The 18,429-nt window shown below is 46.6% G+C and overlaps 1 protein-coding gene across 11 annotated transcripts in view; it reads left to right on the top strand.

The window, feature by feature from the left end:
- Window positions 1-18,429, top strand: part of BBS9 (Bardet-Biedl syndrome 9) — a 378,994-nt gene that overhangs the window by 288,729 nt on the left and 71,836 nt on the right. For all 11 annotated transcript variants that reach the window (XM_036246696.1, XM_036246699.1, XM_036246695.1 and 8 more), the window contains one exon: window positions 13,623-13,805. In XM_036246696.1, the coding sequence (XP_036102589.1) occupies window positions 13,623-13,805 (183 nt within the window). The remainder of the gene's footprint in view (window positions 1-13,622; window positions 13,806-18,429) is intronic.

The following is an 18,429-nucleotide window of genomic DNA, read 5'->3' as shown; positions in this document are numbered from 1 at the left end:
TCTGATTCTGTGATTGCTACAGTCTTTTCCTCTCTTTAATTTTAGAGTTTATTTCTCTCCAGAGGAAAAGAATTTGTCAGACCTCTAGATAAGTAGTTTTCACAATAGGGCATGGAGTTTGCTTGACTTGTGTAGAACATTACGACTGATGGAGAGTATATGTGAGTGGTGGGTGTATCTGAGATACCATGTAACATTCAGGAGAGACTTCTTCAGGTCAGAGTAACCACCTGAAATTCCCATAGTGACAAATTATTGAAAAACCCTTGGTCTAGAAGGTTTTGGAAAACTTTGTTGGTGGATATTCCTAATTAAGATTTGTCTTCTTGAAAGAATCAAAATGTGAATGGATGGAAAGTCAACTGATAGAAGATTGGTCTAGAGATTTGCACCCCCCGCCACCCCCCCCCCCCGCTTTTTTTTTTTTTTTTCTCTTTTTTTCATGACTCTGATGCTAACTCTTTGCTGCTGAAATGGACTCCTTTTCCTCAGGATGTGAAAGGAAAATTTGGATATTTAATACCTTATCAAAATAGTGTTGATGCCTAAGACCTTCCTATTGCTCCTGTTTCCATCCAGGCGATAGCTGTTACTAACCCAGAGAAACAGTCTAACTATCTGAAGTATCAGTGACAGTCAGGTTCCTGCCAGAATGGATTTCTGACATCCTGGAAGTTTTATGGTGAGCAGTTCCCCAAAAACGTATATAAACTTTCAGAACACTGTGTTTTCATCATCAAATCATAATTTTTCTGAAGATCACTAAAACCTACTTTTCTAAGGTGTTATTAGGAGAATTAAAGTGATGGCTGTGGATACAACTCTGAAGAGCTGAAACAAAGAACCATTTCCTGAGGGTTCACAAGCTACGTTGTAATCTTTCCCATCACTCACCCAGGCTGCCGGTGCCAAGATGGTATTCTATCCCCAGATTTAACACTTCTTCTCTGGAGGGTGGTGTGATATCTGTGATTTTATCCAAATTCAGCTCGTTGTCACATTTTTGGATACCAATACCAAGAATTTAAAGAAAACGTGGCCATGTGGATCAGTGACTGGTGTGATGATAATCCCTTTGTTGTTCTCTGAAAATGGGCTCAGGTTGCTGGGACGCGGACCCCGCTGGAGGGCTCCGAGTTCGACTGTGATGCCCGTTTAATTCAGTAAACTAGCAAGTGAGTTATTTTTAAAACTGGCTTGTAAGGCATCCCTCTCTCATCAGATACTATCTTCCTCAGAGCGTCTGTTTCAGCTGCTCAGAAGGAAGAAAAGCTGTGTGCTGGGATTCGAGCCAGGCAGGTAACAGAGACGTCGATGGAAGACAAAAGAGAGATGCTCCGGAGTCGGGAGTGCTTACCTGGACCGAAGGCGTCCAAACACTCAAACGTGGATCCGTGTAACCGGAGGCTAAACAAAGGGCCTGCGGACCCTTCATTCCGAAGAAATTAGGTTGGTGGCGAGGGCTTGTTTATAGATTTTTTTCGTATTAACTCAACCTAATAAGCAGTAGGCTAGATGGGCTGATGCGCGTGTGTGTCTAAGAATACCTGTGTCATGCTGGGAAGTGCGTGGGCTTTGGAGGTTTTAGACAGACCTGGGTTGAATCTAGACACTGCTGTGTGGTTTTGAACAAGTTGCTTAACTTTTCTGAGCCTTATTTTCTTCATCAGTCAAAACTGATAATTAGCTAGAAGGACTGTTGAACGCTGTAGGCCTAATAGACATGGAGTTCTCAGGACCGTGCCGGGAACAGAGTGGACACGCATCAGCAGCAGCTGTTGTTTTTAACTTGTTTGTTTTCCTTCCTAGACTGTTAGTTCTTTGCAGGCAGCTCTTCAATCATGTATATCACCCTCACTTAGCACTGACTTGACACTGAACACTACCTTTGCCAGTCTGGTCATACATAATCTTAAATTCTTTTCAGCAAGTAACGAGAGCCATCAAAAAGCTTAAGATGGATGAGACTGAGCCCTTTCCCACAATGTCTCCCCCTGGTTATAATGAAAGTGAGTCTCATGCTAAACGTTGCCACACACGAAGCCATTTGTTAAAGAAACATTCACTAGCGTGGAACAGTCTGTGCACCCTGTGCTGTAGGCCGAGTGGAGGCCCAACTCTATGGCCTTCGGTGCTAGACCACCACCTTTCTGCAAGGCCCACGTGCGGCTGACTGGACAGTCCTCCAGTGCAGGATCCATGTACCCTCCGCACAGCCTTCAGAGAGCTAGAAATCTGCCCTGAAGGCGGATACAGTATCATTTAGGCCTAAGCCTTCAGCGTCTTCCTGGAGTCTTATACCCTGTTTATGCAAAGAGTATGAATGCAACAATATCCAGGCAATGCACACGTCTTTTTAAAAAATTTATCTTTATTGTTGAAAGTATTACAGATGTCCCCCTTTCCTTCCCCACGGAGATTCACGTATCGTGAATGCCATGAACGTTGCCCATCTATTTCTAACACCCACGATGCTGATAATCTAACCTCTGACCTCACCAATCAAAACCCACTTCTGACATTCATTATGGTAACTAGAACGTCGCCGGGGGTTGCTGGAGACACCAGCGGCCCGAGTGCTTGTGGGCTGGTGAGATTTGTGTCTGATTAGAGGGTAGTGTTTGGGCACAGACTCAGGCTTGGAGCAGTGATTTTCAACCAGAGTACATTTCTGCTCCCGCGGAGACATTTGGCCATGTCTGGAGACATTTTGGGTTGTCACAACTGTGGCTTGGGTGCTACTGAAAACTAGGATGTCGAGTCCAGGGGTGCTGCTAAACTCCCACGAGTGCTCATGATACCACCCCCATCCTCGCAGCAGAGAATTATCTGGCCCCAAATGTCATTAGCAAGGAGACTGAGAAATTCTTCTCTTGAGGGTAGCTGAAAATGACTCACATGCTCACAACATATGACCTTGGCTATGATGATGGATTTTAAAATATGTTAAATTATAGACTTCATAACACTCGCCACATAAACTTAATGGTAAAGGCTCGAATGAATTTAGTTATTCATTGCAATGTAGTATATGTGGAAGGTGTGAATTTAAACCCTAGTTATTTACTACCTATGGTAGAGCCAGTAAATAACTAGCCTGTAAAGACTTTTCCATATGGAAGGCTGCGGTCCTGTTCACCTGGCGTGTGGGGATGGCCATCCATGGCCGATGCAGTGCCTGCAAATCGCTGTTTTAGTGGACACTCTTGTGCTACTGAGTGGTTGGGCTTTTTCATTTACTTCAGTGTAACAAACAGACAGATGCCTGAGACCGTGGAAGGAGGACAGCAAACAACAGTCCCTGGCCCGGAGGAGTTGACAACACAGTAGAAAGCAAGGTCACTTCAATGTTAATGTCCCAATAGCCTCCGACTGTAGAAATACTCCCGGTTTTCCCTAGTGTCACTCCATATGAAACCTGGAGCTCCCTTCATTGCTTTTTGTATTATTCCCACGTGGGCTGAGCCACATAGATTTGTAGATGTCTTGCCAAAGTACTACCTGATAGCAATGGTATAATCCCTCTGCCTTTTTGGGGCGCTCAGCAGCATGCCTTCGCTGGTCACACGCACTAACAGGTCTTGGCCTTCGCTGCCTTGGCTAAAGAAATGCCCCCAGAACGCCCACCAGCTGCCCATCCTGCCATCGTTTCCCTTCACTGGAGATGGCCCCGAAGGCCACGTGGGTGGCTGCATAATTACGGACATGTCTTCATGTAGGAATGTGGCCTGAAACAGTCTCAACTTAGAACTATTCAGATCAGCCCTCACGAATGTTGTTTTTGGACAGTGACAGCCGCGGCGTTCCCGAGGGTTTGTGGAATGAGCCGTGACATTGCCAACCACAGGTTTCGGCGTTAACGGCGATCTGTTCGGTGGGTAGCCGTGGCCTGGAGAACCTCCATTCTTCTTTTTACAGCTCGGCTCTATTAATTATTATTTTTAAATTGGGGTTTCACTTGGCCATAGGTAGATGATTTTATGGAAAGGGGTAAAAGTTTGGTCAGCGGGGGTGAGGGGGTGTAAAAAGAGTAATCAGGTTTGAGATCAGTTGTATTTTTAATATTATATTAGCCAAGCAGTGGAGTTAGTTTCCTTTCAGCTGATTAGGTTACATGTCTATTTGGTGAATAAACTTTGCAGAAATAGCGAAATTTGTCTCTGCGTCACTTGTAAATGATTTATTGTCTTTCTCGTTTCACATTTTTATGTATCGGTGGTATATATTTTAAAAGTTCCAGCCAAAGTCTATATTCCAGTACTGCCTACCTTTTATATTCTTCTGGGCAGAACATAAAAAAAAAAAAAAAAAAAAAAAGAAGGTCCCACAGTATATAGTATAAAGAAATTTCTCAGGAATAATTTGTTTTTCTAAATCCAGTTTTATATGAATTCTCAAGGCATTCGGCAAGTGTAGATTGGTGTCAAGGAAAATTACAATCTTAGACCAGAGAAGCCATTACAACTTCTAAGGCTCATAACTATCATACCTTGTGTCCCAAAGCATCAGGTGATTTAGCCAATTGCCAGGTCTCTTTTTATGAAGACAAATAACTTGTGTGACTGACTTTTTTATTTTTATACTGAATGGGTACACTTTTTCTGTTGTTTTAATAGCTACCCAAAATGCTAGGATGGTTAAAAATGTAGTCTAATCCTGGGTTTGGTTTCGGAATTTCAGCTAAATGCAGGTTTTCGGGGCATCTTAGGTTGTTACTCCATGTGAGGTGCAGGCGAACACAATCCAGTCCTCTATCCTGTTTATACAAATAACATAGTAGCAAAAGTAGTTAAGAATTAGATTCTTGTTATGCCTTTGAAGTAAAAACTCAGGATTCTCTTTTATCTGGCTAAGGGTCCAGGACACAGATAATGAAACACTTCTTACATGCTCATCTGGCTTTGAAATACCTCCGTGCCCTTTCTCCTTTAATTTTAGACCGTATTTCATCTCTCTTGGTAAAAGAACAATTCTTTTGGATAAAAGTTGGATCTTTTCAGCCAGCGTCAAAGCTTGGACCTGGTCAACTTTTTTCTTCTTCCTTAATTGCAAGACCTTTGCTTCGCTGGGCTCTGCAGCAAATGCCTCCCCAGGTAACACCGTCGGACGGGAAGGGTGCCTGCTTGCAAATCTCCTAGACGGAAAGGAGAATGTGAAGAGTACACTCACTTCAGCGGTCGTTAGAGCTGTCTGTCGTGTGGTGCCAGGCGGCTGTGGCTCAAGGTGAAGTGGAGCAATATTTTCAAAAGTAAATGACAGATATATTGAGGTAGGTCCGTTGTTTCCATGTGACATCACTTGGGTTGCATTCAAATTGGGAGCCTGTCAGTGCCTGATGGAGTGTGTCTGGGATTTAAGAGACAGTTTAGTGTGTCTCCTAATTGTGCCGGAGTTTGAGGTGGACTCGCCTTGAGGTTCATCAGTTCAGCCAGCGGTTCGGGCACGTCCACCGCGTACGGAGAGCTGAGGGCCGGCAGGACTCGGCGGTGGCTGTTCTCACACTGGACTTTTCTGGGCCGAGTATGAGTTTAATTTTCTTTCTTCATTCTCATCGAGGACTTCATAAACATTTTCTCCCAATCACCAAGTTTTCTAGCATTTTCAATAAGGTGCAGGAGAAAAATGAACCACCTCTAGCTCCCTGATGAACAAGCCTCAGAGGATTTCTAGAGAACAAAGCCAAGGTGTGGGTCTGTGTCGTGTGTGTTTTAATAGAATTTCTGAAGGAGTAAGGAAGGGAACCCAACACACAACTTACACAGCTCTTCGGCATATATTTGGTACAGAGGCTCACGGCAGTCCTGCATCGAAGCGTGATTACCCTTGGCTACAAAATGAGCACTGTCCCATTGGGTGGCTGTGCGGAAGGCAGTTGTCACATCCCCTTAACAGGCGGTAGTTGGTAGTGGGCCTCACGTCCCAGGAGACGGGTCCTCCCTTTTCCATGTCATTGTTCCTCTAACAGAAAAAGTAGAATTTATCATCTGTTACCAAACTGAAATGAGCCCTCAACTACAGGCAGTATTAGGAATTCGTAACCAGGAGCCAGACATACAGAAATGAGTAGAAGGGGTATTAACACGCTTTTACCGAGTACTGTCTCACAGGTGACAACAGGAAGTCGGAGGGCGGTGCAGGGACTACCTGCACGGCCTGCAAGTGGTGTCTCCGATATTCATGCTTAGAGCTAACTGACTTCCAACTCTCATGATCATTCTATCACCCGAAATGTGGTTGGCCCCTTTGCAATGTGGTATTAGTCTGTTCACACTGTCACTTAAGTAGAGTGCCTTTATTTGTGTTTATTACCGACCTTACGTGAAGTATACTTTCACAGTATTTTTACTTCTCATTCTTTTTAACAGCTTTATTGAGATATAATTTACAGAGATACAATTTACCGACTCAAAGAGTACAACTTAATGATTTTTAAGATATTCACAGTGATGTGCGGCTATCACTACCACCTAATTTTAAAATGATCTATCCCCTTAAAAGTAGCTCCACACTTGTTCGTAGTCATTCTGCTCCCACTTGTCCACCACCCAGCTCCAGCCCTAAGCAACTGCCAGCTACTTACTGTGCTGGTGGTTTGCTTGTTCTGGGCATTTCATATAATGGAATACTACAATGTACAGTCTTTTGAGATGGGCTTCTTTATCTTAGCATAGTTTTCTAAGGTCGATCCATGTGATAGCTTGTAGCATGTGTAAGTACTTCATTTGTGTTCATGGCTGAATAATATTCCAGTCTATGCCGCATCTGATGGATCTGTTCATCAGCTGCTGGACACTTGAGTCGTTTCTACTTTGGGGCTATATAAATAATGCTATTCTCAACATTCACGAGCACGTTTTTGAGCAGACATATATTTTCATTTCTTTTGGGCATAAACCTTGAATTATTGGGTCCTGTGGTTACTGAGTGTTTAACTTTGTGAGGACCTGCCAGACTGTTTTCCAAAGCAACTGTACTGTACTGCAGTCCTACCAGCAACGTGGGGATTTCGGATTTCTCCCTGCTCCTGCCGACACTCGGTATTGTTCATCTTTTTACTGCTCTCATTTAACTTCATGTAAGTCTATGAATTAGCCCAGCTGGGGTTGCTCAGTGGTGAGCGTCGAGCCATGCACCAAGAGGTCGCCAGTTTGATTCCCAGTCAGGGCACATGCCCAGGTTGTGGGCCCGATCCCCAGTGGGGGACATGCAGGAGACGGCCAATCAGTGTCCTCTCTCATCGATGTTTCTATCTGTCTCTCCCTCTCCCTTCCTCTCTCTAAAATCAATAAAGTTTTTTTTTTTAATCTATGAATTAGTCAAAGAAAAATATCCTTACTGTTATTTTATAGTTAGAATCTCCAAATCAGCAGGCATTAAATACAAAACCAAGTATGTGTCCGAACAGAGGGGAAGGCGTGTCACGGGAAGTTAATGGCAAGTTGTCCGAGAGTGATGGAAAGGTGTTTCACTGTGACACTTACCGCTACGTTGGATGTCAGGGATCATGTTTCCCACCCCTACATTTTAAAGGTGCTAAAGCGAGAGCCCAGAAGGGGAAGGACATTGAACCCCGACAAGAAGCTACTCGGTGAAGAAGCCAGAAGCAGAGCTTTGTGTCCTGGACCTGCCAGACACCCCTGTTCCCGCTCAGCCTAGTTCTACCCCCGGGGATTGATACGTGATCCATGTCATAGGAACTCCATTTTCTTAACTCGCTCACCCATGCCGCCCTTTTATAAATAAACCCGTCTCACTTCACGTGGGGGGCGGGAAGGTCAGCCTCCCGTGGGGAGGTTTCTGGTCGGAGTTTTCCACGGAGCGCCTGCGATGGAGCTTCCGTGTAGGCAGAAAATGAATGCCGGCGACCTCACTTGGTGACATCCCTTGGGTCAGATTGTGTGGGTATGAATCCTGGCTCTGCTGCTTACAAACTGCTGGCCCCTTTCTGCTACAGTTTCCTTATTTTAAAAACAGGGACAAGAGTGGTGTCTGCCTCATGCAGTGGTGTTGAGAATGAAGAGAGAGAACCCCTGTAAAGAGGTGAGCACAGCCCGGGCCCTAGAAGCTCTCAGTCAATGTTGACAAATTACTCTTAGAGAACATCCTCTCGCTCAGACCACTGTCGGCTTTGTAACCTGAGATTCCCAGAAAATACGTGAGTCACCCCCTTAATAAAAGCAGTCTCACTGAAGGAGCAGGTGGGCCGGTAGGAAAAGAGCTGTTTTCTAAAGTCGTCGAGATTTTGAGCTGTCTTGACAAATTCCCTTTGTCAAGAGAGAGAGGATTTACTATGGTAACTTCCCGTCCTTTACAGATTGCGAACCGATTTCCTTTATATTATAACCTCAGACGGGAAACCAGCCTGGAGTTCCCCGCTCGTGTTCCCTCGTGCTAAAAGCTCCAGCGATGGGAAAGTTAATGAGAGCTCACGTGCCTGTGATGGATGCAATGTATTGCTGGTCGTTTCCCTTAATATCTTCGTTTGATTATCAAGATAGAAACCCAGTGGATTATCTTAGGGCCAGCTGGATACATCGCAGAAGATAGGGCACCCAGCGGGGGACCAGAAGACAGGACGGGATCCTTGCCCTTCCCCCCAGTTCCTAACCATGGGCTCTGTGTTCATGGGAGCTATGAGCTTATCCGGGCTTGTTGCTCATCAGAAAGGGGGCCACGGGGGCCAACAGTTTCTATCCCATTGGGTCACCATGAGGACCAAATGCTAGTCTGGGTATAACAGCACCAGCACAGTGCCTGGCCCACGGCCGGGGCTCAGGAAATGACACCCAGATAGCCGTGCAGTGGGGGTGCCATGTGCCACACAGGAGATTTCGGGGCAGACTTGATGGTGAGTTGAGGTGAAGAAATTGGACATGTCCATGTTCACATAGCATGATTCATGTCTACTCTGCTGCTGCTGCTGTCCTGTAACCAATTCCAGAGCCTATCTTGGCAGCTGGAAGTATTTGGGATTAATTTCACACTCACTTTATGAGTTGAGCCTTTTCCTGCAAAGCAGCTCCCTGGGCCGCTGCCTCATGACTTTGGCATCAGCTGATATGGCAGAGGGACAGAGATGTCCTCTGGGGTCTCCATTTTATTTGGAAACCTTCGATCTGAAAAAGCAAAACAAAGGCCATCAACACACTGCACTTGAAATCGTTAGCGTTCATTGTTTCCTGAGGCCTTCATCCCGCGCTGTTTGCCGTGAACCCCAGGGAGCACACGGCTTGCACGGCGGCGATGAGCCCTGCAAGGACCCTCTCCCTCGCCCGGAGGCCTGCAGCTGCTTGGCCTCCTTTTCTCCGCCCCAGGTGAGCTGCAGGACCTTCTAGGCCTCGGGCACATCTGAATCTTGATAGCTCCAGTTTTTCCAACTCTTTTCGTTGTGTTAATTCTGCTAAATTCATTTGGCCGTCTCGGAGGACAAAGTAAACTTGGCCGTTACGTGTAAAACCAAATGGAGAGCATGGAGATCTGTTTAGTGTTTCGTGCTGGCCAGTAGGGCAGGAAGATTTTCCTTGGGGGTAATTTACATGAGGAATTGTTTATCCCTTTTCCTTCCAGTTTCTGGGACCATTTGGGGATAGTAGACTCTTTCCACAATGGCACAGAAATGCATCCAAGGAACGACTGAGCCTTGGAGACATGGTGCTTCTCTTGGACGGATGTGTCTTGGGCGCTGCTCAGGAAGGATCCTGTGGCTTGGGCTGCGGTCTCTCTGAGAAGTCGTTCTACCACAGCTGTGTTGAGTAGGTTGGGTGGATCCATGCACTGACATGCTGTCACACTTAGTAAGGACTTTCCTGGGATAGCGAGGGACGTGCATAAAAGCCTCTCTCGGGTACCAGCAGATGCCCCAGATGTTTCCTGTGATACAATAGCTGTGTCACCTCCACCAGGTAATGCCCTCACTCAGAATATGCTGTGGCTCCCCAGTACCTACAGCATTGGATGCACATTCTTCATCCTGACACGTGTTTCTTCGGCAGTAGTTGCCCGTGTTACCTTGTTTGTCTCATCAGATGCTCTTCCCACACTGGAATCATTGTTCTCTGGACAGGCAGCCTCTGCTTTTTTGCTTGAATGCATTCGGCCGAGTTGTCTCCTTCACTGTTACAGTGTCTGTTCTTGAGGACACATTTCAGGTACCTCTTCTCAGGGGTGTGCTGCTACATATTTAACAACCGGTTCCCTGGGGAGGACGGGTAGTGGGCAGGCTGGCTGGCTTTGAAGCATTTGTTGACCTCTGCGTTATAAATACTTCCACCACGACCGATCTCAAGCCACCCACATGAGGTCACAGAACTGCAGACTTGGGAAGAAATGGGCAATAGCCTTTTCTGTTCCCCACCTGCAGGGACAACAGGCATACATCATCTCAAGGGCCCAGATACTAGTAAAATAATTAGGAAGTAATTTTGACTATTACCTTTGTTTTAATGCAATTTATTTAATTTTAAATTTATATAGTTTAATTTTTTTTGTGACGGCCAAGTTTAACACATGGCTCACAAAATTTCCGAAAATGGCACAATCGCTGCTTTCTCCTGAGCCGGTTGGAGCTGGCTGCTTCTCCCCCCCTTCCCTTTCAAGGCCTCCACACTCAGGAGCGAGGCCCTTCCCTGGACCTGGAAGGGACTTCGGGGCTCATGCAGGCTTTGGGGGCAGAGACTCCAGAGTCTGAACCCCGGCCCCTTGTTTACCGGGCGACGGTCAAGCTGGGTACCTAAGTTGCAGTTCCCAGAGCAAAACGAAAATGCAGAGCCCTTGTGAACAGGCAGGAAGCAAGGGCTGCTAAAACAGCTCCCGAAATACAAAGCTTCCTCCTTTCTTTTTTTTTTTTTTTTTTATCCTCACCCGAGGACATTTTTCCATATTTTGTTCAGATAGAGCGGGAGGGAGAGAGAGGAAGAGAGAGAGAGAGAAACATTGATGTGAAGGGACACATCGAGTGGCTGCCACCCGCACGACCAACCAGGGCCGGGGACAAACTGCAACCGAGGTACATGCCCTTAGTGGGAACCGAACCCGGGTCTCTCTGGACCACAGGCCGACGCTCTAACCGCTGAGCCAAACCAGCCAGGGCAAAGCTTCCTCCTTTCTTCAGTGGCCTCCCTTTCGTGCCTTCTGGTGGTATCTTTCCTTTTCTAGTGAATGTCATTCCGAGTAAGGAAACATTAAAATTTTAGATAGTTAGTGCGAATTTGATCATTAATCACTATGTTATGCGATGCCAGTTTTAAATGCCCATCTATGAGCGTGTAACTCTAGGGGTTGATGGGCCTGTCTCCTCCGCTCATGCGTGTGATCCATTATCCCACTGACGTCACTTACAAGACACAGATTCAAAAATAAAATTATTGAGAATGTCAAACTGAGACAGCAGGGCACTGAACCTGGCATGGAGCCCTTCTGAGCAGGGGCACTGTTTGCATGCCCTGCGTACAGTCCCGGTGAATCCCTTCCATCTGCTGAGCCTCAAAGACATTGTCTGTAAAGTGGAGGTCCTGCCAGCTAAGCCACAGCGGGGTGTGGTGACGGAAGGCCCGGATGCCTGCCTGGCACAGAGCAGAATGCTTGGCGTGCAGTCTACGCTCAGTTCATTGGACGGATTGTTGTTAATAACCCTAATGTGAGTGGCATTCTTCCTGGAGTCTATAGGGTCTTTCCTACATGGCCAGCATTTGCCTCCTTGACCTACTTTCCTTCCTCTGTTATAAACTCTTTGAAGGTGGAGATGAGATCTGTCACCATTGAATTCCCTCTAGTGCTCCCTGAAAATTTTTGCACATACCTGGCCCTCAAAAGGTAGATATGACCTTCATCTTTGTATGATTTGGACTTACTGACAATACGCATCTGTGCCATCATATCATGACCTCTGCGGTGAGGCTTAATTGGTAACATTCACAGGAAGGAAAAAATATGAATTTAGACCTCAACAGGCGTTAGTTGTAATCATGGTGAGGGTGGGGAAGCGGATGGCGCCAGGTGTTTTGGTTTAAGGAAAGTGGCCTCTGTCTGTCCCTTCGAGGGGACTGCTCGAAGTACTGGGGAAGGGATGCGTTCCAAGCCTCACTTGAGTAAAACAGGCCCCAGGGATATTAACTGGCCCATAATAATTTGTCCCTTTGGTAACTTGTTTCACACCTACTTTTTGTTCTGCACAATTAGGACATTATTACAGGAATGTCTCTTTCCACTCAGTGGTTGTGTATGTATGGTTTCTTTCCAACAAATTGTAAGATCCTCGTGGGCTGTAGGATTCTCGCACTTCTTGTGCACACGGTGGCAAGCAGGTCAGGGCTAGGCCCCTAGGAAGCGACGCGCGTGGTCGTGCTGCCCATCGGTCCGAACTCCCTGGGCTCCCTGGGGAGCGCACCTGAACGCCTGCCAACCCCGAGCCCCGGGGCAAAGCAGCCCCGTCTGCCTGGCTTGGTCAGGCCAGGACCTGCCGTTGCTTTGTCTTTCTCTGACCCACATCTCTGTTCCAGTGTCCCCAGGCACCCCGAGGACTGTCCCCCTGCAGCGCCTCTCCCTCCATGGAATTTGGGAGACCACACAGCTGTAGAGTCTACTTGTGTGAATGATGATTTTTTAACCAGCCCTTTGGGCCAATGTCAATAGCCCATGAAATCTCACCAAATGGATCATCTGCGCGAGACTCTTGAAACTCCGCTGAGCTCCAGGCCTCAGGCTGGGGGGCCTGGCAGGAAGGAGCTCGGGGCGCTCCGCCTTTTGCTCTTTCCATTTTGGGGGCTGTCAGACGCCTTGAGCCTTGGGGCCAGTCAGTTCATTACTTTTAATGAGCACAAAATTCACCAAGACATTAAAATAACAAAACACCAAAGGGCAGTCTTGGATGTTCCATCCAATTGTTGCTTTAGTTCTTTTTTCCACAGGATTATTCAAGAGGATGAAAAAAAAAGGCTAATTCTACTCACTCTTGCCAGTTTTGTCCTAAGTAGATTGGACATTATGAAGCTAACACACCCCGAATGTTCTTTTCTCCTTTCGGGTCCCTGTGGGACGGTGCCTGACGTCCGTGTTCCAAACGACGCACCACTCGACTGGCTAAGTGTTTGAACATCGTCTTCCGTTTGGATATAATAAAGAAATATCGATATTCCACCCATGAAACAGATGAAGAATAATAATCAGAGGAAGATAGTCATTTTCTGAAAAGGGTGTAATGAAGTTATTATTTTAAATTATAAGGCAAATGCAGTGATTTTGATAAGATTTTAAAAAATAGATCCATCTCCGTGGCTAGTGTTAAAGACCGGAATAACCATACCAGAGGTTACTTTTATTATCATATATTGCAGAAGGTCAATCTGTGGGGACACGGATGCCGAACAAGGTCCCCATTAAGCTGATTTCATGGATATTTTTATCTCCCAGCCATATGGATTTGGAATTACTTTGGGCTTTTTTTTTTTTTAAAGAAGGAAGTGAACAGATGAATGATAACTCTTTTATTACTCAACATAGCTTGTGTTTGGGGAGACAGAGCTCATCAGGTTGTTTGAAAGAAAAACAGGAGTGTGACAAATGTAAGTGGTGGAGGGCCCGGGAATTGTGAAATTACCCCTGACCGAAGTTGGTCATTCCTGCAGGTGATCGCTCTAGCAGACGCCGTGGAGGAGAACCAGGACAGCCTGCTGCAGTCATGCGCCAGGCTCCGAAGCGCCTCCCATCTGCTGATCCTGCTGATCGGCCTGTGGCAGAAGCTCAGTGCTGACCAGGTGGCCATCCTGGAGGCGGCGTTTCTGCCTCTGCAGCACGACACTCAGGAGCTGGTAAGGACCCACAAGTCTGCCGTGGTGACAGCCATCGTTACTGAGAAGAGGGTGGCTTGAGGGAGGTCGCACACATGGCTGTCATGTTTTTTAAGGTATCAAATGATGGCTTGGTGAGTTTTTTTTTAACCTCAAGCAGTTTTCCTTTTCTTGAAATCATTATAAAAATGTCAAATAAAAGCCTTTTTTTTTTAGAGCTATTTTAAAAAGGGGTGTATAGTCTATTTTTATGTGGAATCCAGTCTAGTCTTACGTGTTCTCCGAGCACGGAGAAGCCAGGGAAGCAGTTTTCCGACGGCCTGGGGAGGCCAGCAGCCCTTCAGATCGGCGCTCCTTCCCCTTCGGCCAGAGGGAACAGGCCAGCACGTCACTGGCGCCCAGGGCCAGCGACACGGAGCGCCTGCCGGAGGGCAGGATCCGCGCGCTTCGTGCCCGCGTCTGCTGCCGCACAGTTTCCAAGCCCTTTCGCACTCGGCCCTGTGGATAGGCAACGTGGAGAGAAAAGGGGAGAACAAGGGTTTCTGCTTGGAGTTTTTGGTAGAGGATCATTCAAATAACAACATCTCAGATCCCTTGAACTGTAGAGGTATCGACGACCATCGTGGGGGGACCTTTTGCATGCTTTTATTACAAAGAAATAATATACTTCTTGGAAATGAGAGACCCTTGAACTTAGTTTTTGTATTGGAGGAAACTATTTCAAGGAAAAAGTCATTTCAAATCTATTTTTAAACCCAGGTATGAGAACATAGTGCTAAAAATAATTGTACTAAAAATAACATTTTCGAGTACTGACTAGGTACCAGGTGTTATTTTAAATGCTTCAGAAGGGTCATCTGATTTACGTTTACACGTGGCCCTCTAAGGCAGTCAAGGTACTATTTTCATCCTCACTTTACGTGGGGATAGAGGCCTTGAGAGTCCGCTAGTGCAGTCGAGCCAGGTTTGGACCAGTTCTGTCTGCTTCCAAAGTCCATATTTTTAGCCAGTACCCTGTGTTTTACCAAGCAAAGTCATGAATAATTTTGAGAATAAGAAGCTTTATCAGTCGAATCTGATTTTCTACAATTGTGTCAAAAGATTGTCATATTTTAAAAAATCAAGCTATGTTTTATATCCTAAACAGAATACTAATAAATAATATGGAAAAATATTAAGAGTAGATACAATTTTTTAGATAGATACAGTTCAGCTAAAATTGACCTTTGAGAAGGTGAAAATGTAGACATTGTAATAATAGAAAATGAAGAACACAGTGGTTAGAATTACCTTTTTTTTTTTTTATCCTCACCCGAGAGGGCATTTTTTGTTCAGATAGAGTGGAAGGGGGAGAGAGAGAGAAACATCGATGTGAAAGGGACACATTGAGTGGCTGCCACCCACATGACCCAACCAGGGCCGGGGACAAACTGCAACCAAGGCACGCACCCTTAGCGGGAACCGAACCTGGGTCTCTCTGGACCGCAGGCTGATGGTCTAACTGTTGAGCCAAACCAGCCAGGGCAGAATTATCTTAATAAGAATGATAACCATCACTTATGAGCTCAGATTTAGTAGTCAAAAAGGCTTGGGTGGGCTCAGTACCTGTTTCCACCACCCAATGACAAAGTCCCTCTGGTCAAGTTTCTTAACTGATCTAAATCTCTGCTTCTGTAGCTATAAGATAGAAACAATAACAGGATCTACCCAGGAAGTTGTAATACAATTTAATGAGATAATCGAATAGAGTGCTTACTCATTGTTGGAAGTGGTTCATCCAGTTCACATATATTATTTATAGTTCTCACTAAAGTCATGAAGGTAGGTATTATTACCTTTGCATGTTCGTGTGTCTCCTCAACCTCACTTGAGGGTGGGAATTCTGTATCTCTCGCTGTTATGTTTCCAGTGCCTGGCAGTGTCTCACCATAGAGCAGTCGGTATTTGTCAGGTGGATGGGTGGAGAAGAGGGAGGAGGCTGGCGAGGTGGTTGGCGGGACAGGCGGTGCCCAGTGCAAAATGGAAAGGCCGGTCCTTGTTCCAAAAACCTAGGAAAAGGGTGATGTGCTATCAAAACAGGTTCTGAAACACCAGGCTTTTTACCTTCCAGTCTCTCTCTCTCATCATGGTGTTTTTATTTGCTCTTTTATGTTGTTCTAAATATAGAAAAATTAGAAAGTTAAATTGTTAGCATGGATTTTACCAGTAATCTTTATAATGGGCATTGCCGGTTTTAATGCAAATAGAAGAGCATTAAGCTCCTGTGTGTAAGGAAGGACCGGAAGCCCAGGGGCTCTGCGATGCTCTTCTCCTTCCCAGGGCAGCGGTTGGGTAACTCAGGGAGGTTACAGAGGCATAACGGGCTTCCTTCGTCCTTCCTGCTTCTTTGAATCGATTGCCTTCTCCCTTCATTCGAATCAAGTTCTGGTTCAAATGAAAAGCTTCCCAGGGCTGTCAGTGCCCCTGCTCACTCAGTCCGGATGTAACACGCCTTCCTCGTGCCTGGGTCTCCATTCATCATGGGACCACGCATGTAACACACCTTCCTCGTGTTTGAGTCTCCATTCATCACGGGACCACAGATGTAACACGCCTTCCTCGTGCCTGGGTCTCCATTCATCACGGGACCACGGATGTAACACGCCTTCCTCGTGCCTGGGTCTCCATTCCTCACGGGACCACGGATGTAACACGCCTTCCTCGTGCCTGGGTCTCCATTCATCATGGGACCACGGATGTAACACGCCTTCCTCGTGCCTGGGTCTCCATTCCTCACGGGACCACGGATGTAACACGCCTTCCTCGTGCCTGGGTCTCCATTCCTCACGGGACCACGGATGTAACACGCCTTCCTCGTGCCTGGGTCTCCATTCCTCACGGGACCACGGATGTAACACGCCTTCCTCGTCCCTGGGTCTCCATTCATCATGGGACCACGCATGTAACACGCCTTCCTCGTGCCTGGGTCTCCATTCCTCACGGGACCACGGATGTAACACGCCTTCCTCGTGCCTGGGTCTCCATTCATCATGGGACCACGCATGTAACACGCCTTCCTCGTGCCTGGGTCTCCATTCCTCACGGGACCACGGATGTAACACGCCTTCCTCGTGCCTGGGTCTCCATTCATCATGGGACCACACATGTAACACGCCTTCCTCGTGCCTGGGTCTCCATTCCTCACGGGACCACGGATGTAACACGCCTTCCTCGTGCCTGGGTCTCCATTCATCACGGGACCACGGAATTCCGAGCTCACGGGGCCGAATGTGAAAGGGCAGAGGGGAGGAGGATGCACCCGTGTCACGCGCGTCTTTGCTTCTCACACACGCACCATTGTCCCATCAGACTTCATTTACAAAACCCAAATTCAAAGATGAAATGATTCAGAATTTCAAGACGGTGCCGGCCAGCGTTCAGTGAAGCAATGGATGCTGGCCGAGCCGGAGCCCCGTGAGGCTCCTCCAGCTCCCCTGCTCTTGAAGCGGGGTTAGACCCAAAGGAAGAGTTCCCCAGAAATCAACATTTCCTTTGGGTCACACGTAGGAATTGCACCCCAAGACACACTGCGGGATTTCTGACTCTGGAGGTTTTTAAACAGCCTCGTTTTGCTGGGCGTATATGAGTAGATTCATCCCTGGAGGCAGGTGAATGACTCAGCACCCTCTCAAAGCGCCGTCTGCCTCTGTTCTCTGCTCTCCTACCTCCCAGACTCCTGGGGCGAATTCATTCAACTCTCCTCCAAATTTGCCGAGATTAGAAGGTGTGTATACTCATCGTGTCTATTGAAATCATTAATGAGACAGGACATTTGATAAAAACATAACTTGGAGAAGAATGAATCAAAAAAGACATTTTAATGCTGCTTGTTACGCTCTTCATCTTTAGTTAGGTGTGGTATTCACGTTGGACTTATGCTGTTGAGACAGCTTATACGTCTTGAGAAGAAAGGAATCCCTTTTCATTCTCGAAGACGTCCGCGTGTAGCACGCGGTTCCCACCAGCTGGCTCACAACCCCCCGCATTATGCCTTCAGACCCCACAAATAAATGCGATGTGATGGGTATCCCACCGGGACGCGGGAGTGAAAAATGCGAGCCTGAAATAACTTGGGAGGAGGGTGAGGCAGGGAAGAAAGGAGTCTCTGACCAGAATGTTGAAAATATATCCCATATTGAAGTTATTATGGTACCACAAAAATCTGAATGTAATCTAGACGCTTTGGTTGAGGGCGGATGGCAGGGTGCGGGTGTGGGGGGGCCGCCTCAGGCATGTGGACATCATTTCCAGCAGAGACTCTCCGTTCAAGGTCACATGTCCCCAGAACTATGGAGGGGTAGAAGGAAGTGCACAGATGTTTTGTTTACGTTTTAAATGTCACCACGTCATGGTTTGTTGTGTTTCATTTAGCTGGCACGCGACACAAGGCAGGCTAACTGCCGTAGTCAGTGCTGGGTATTTTCCTCTTCGTGGCGTTAACTTCACAGATCAGAACTATTTAGAACTTATCAGTGCTAATGAAAGTAATCTTCTTCACACTGTATTATCAGTATTTAAAAAAAATACCGTCTCATTTGGAACAGATGCATCATTGTTTCCTTCGACTTGTCTCTTTAGTAATGCGTCTCCATTCTTGCCACTTAAT

The sequence above is a fragment of the Molossus molossus genome, unplaced genomic scaffold, assembly GCF_014108415.1.
Source record: "Molossus molossus isolate mMolMol1 unplaced genomic scaffold, mMolMol1.p scaffold_m16_p_7, whole genome shotgun sequence".
NCBI classification, from domain to species: Eukaryota; Metazoa; Chordata; class Mammalia; order Chiroptera; family Molossidae; genus Molossus; species Molossus molossus.
This window is presented reverse-complemented; position numbering and strand designations above follow the sequence as displayed.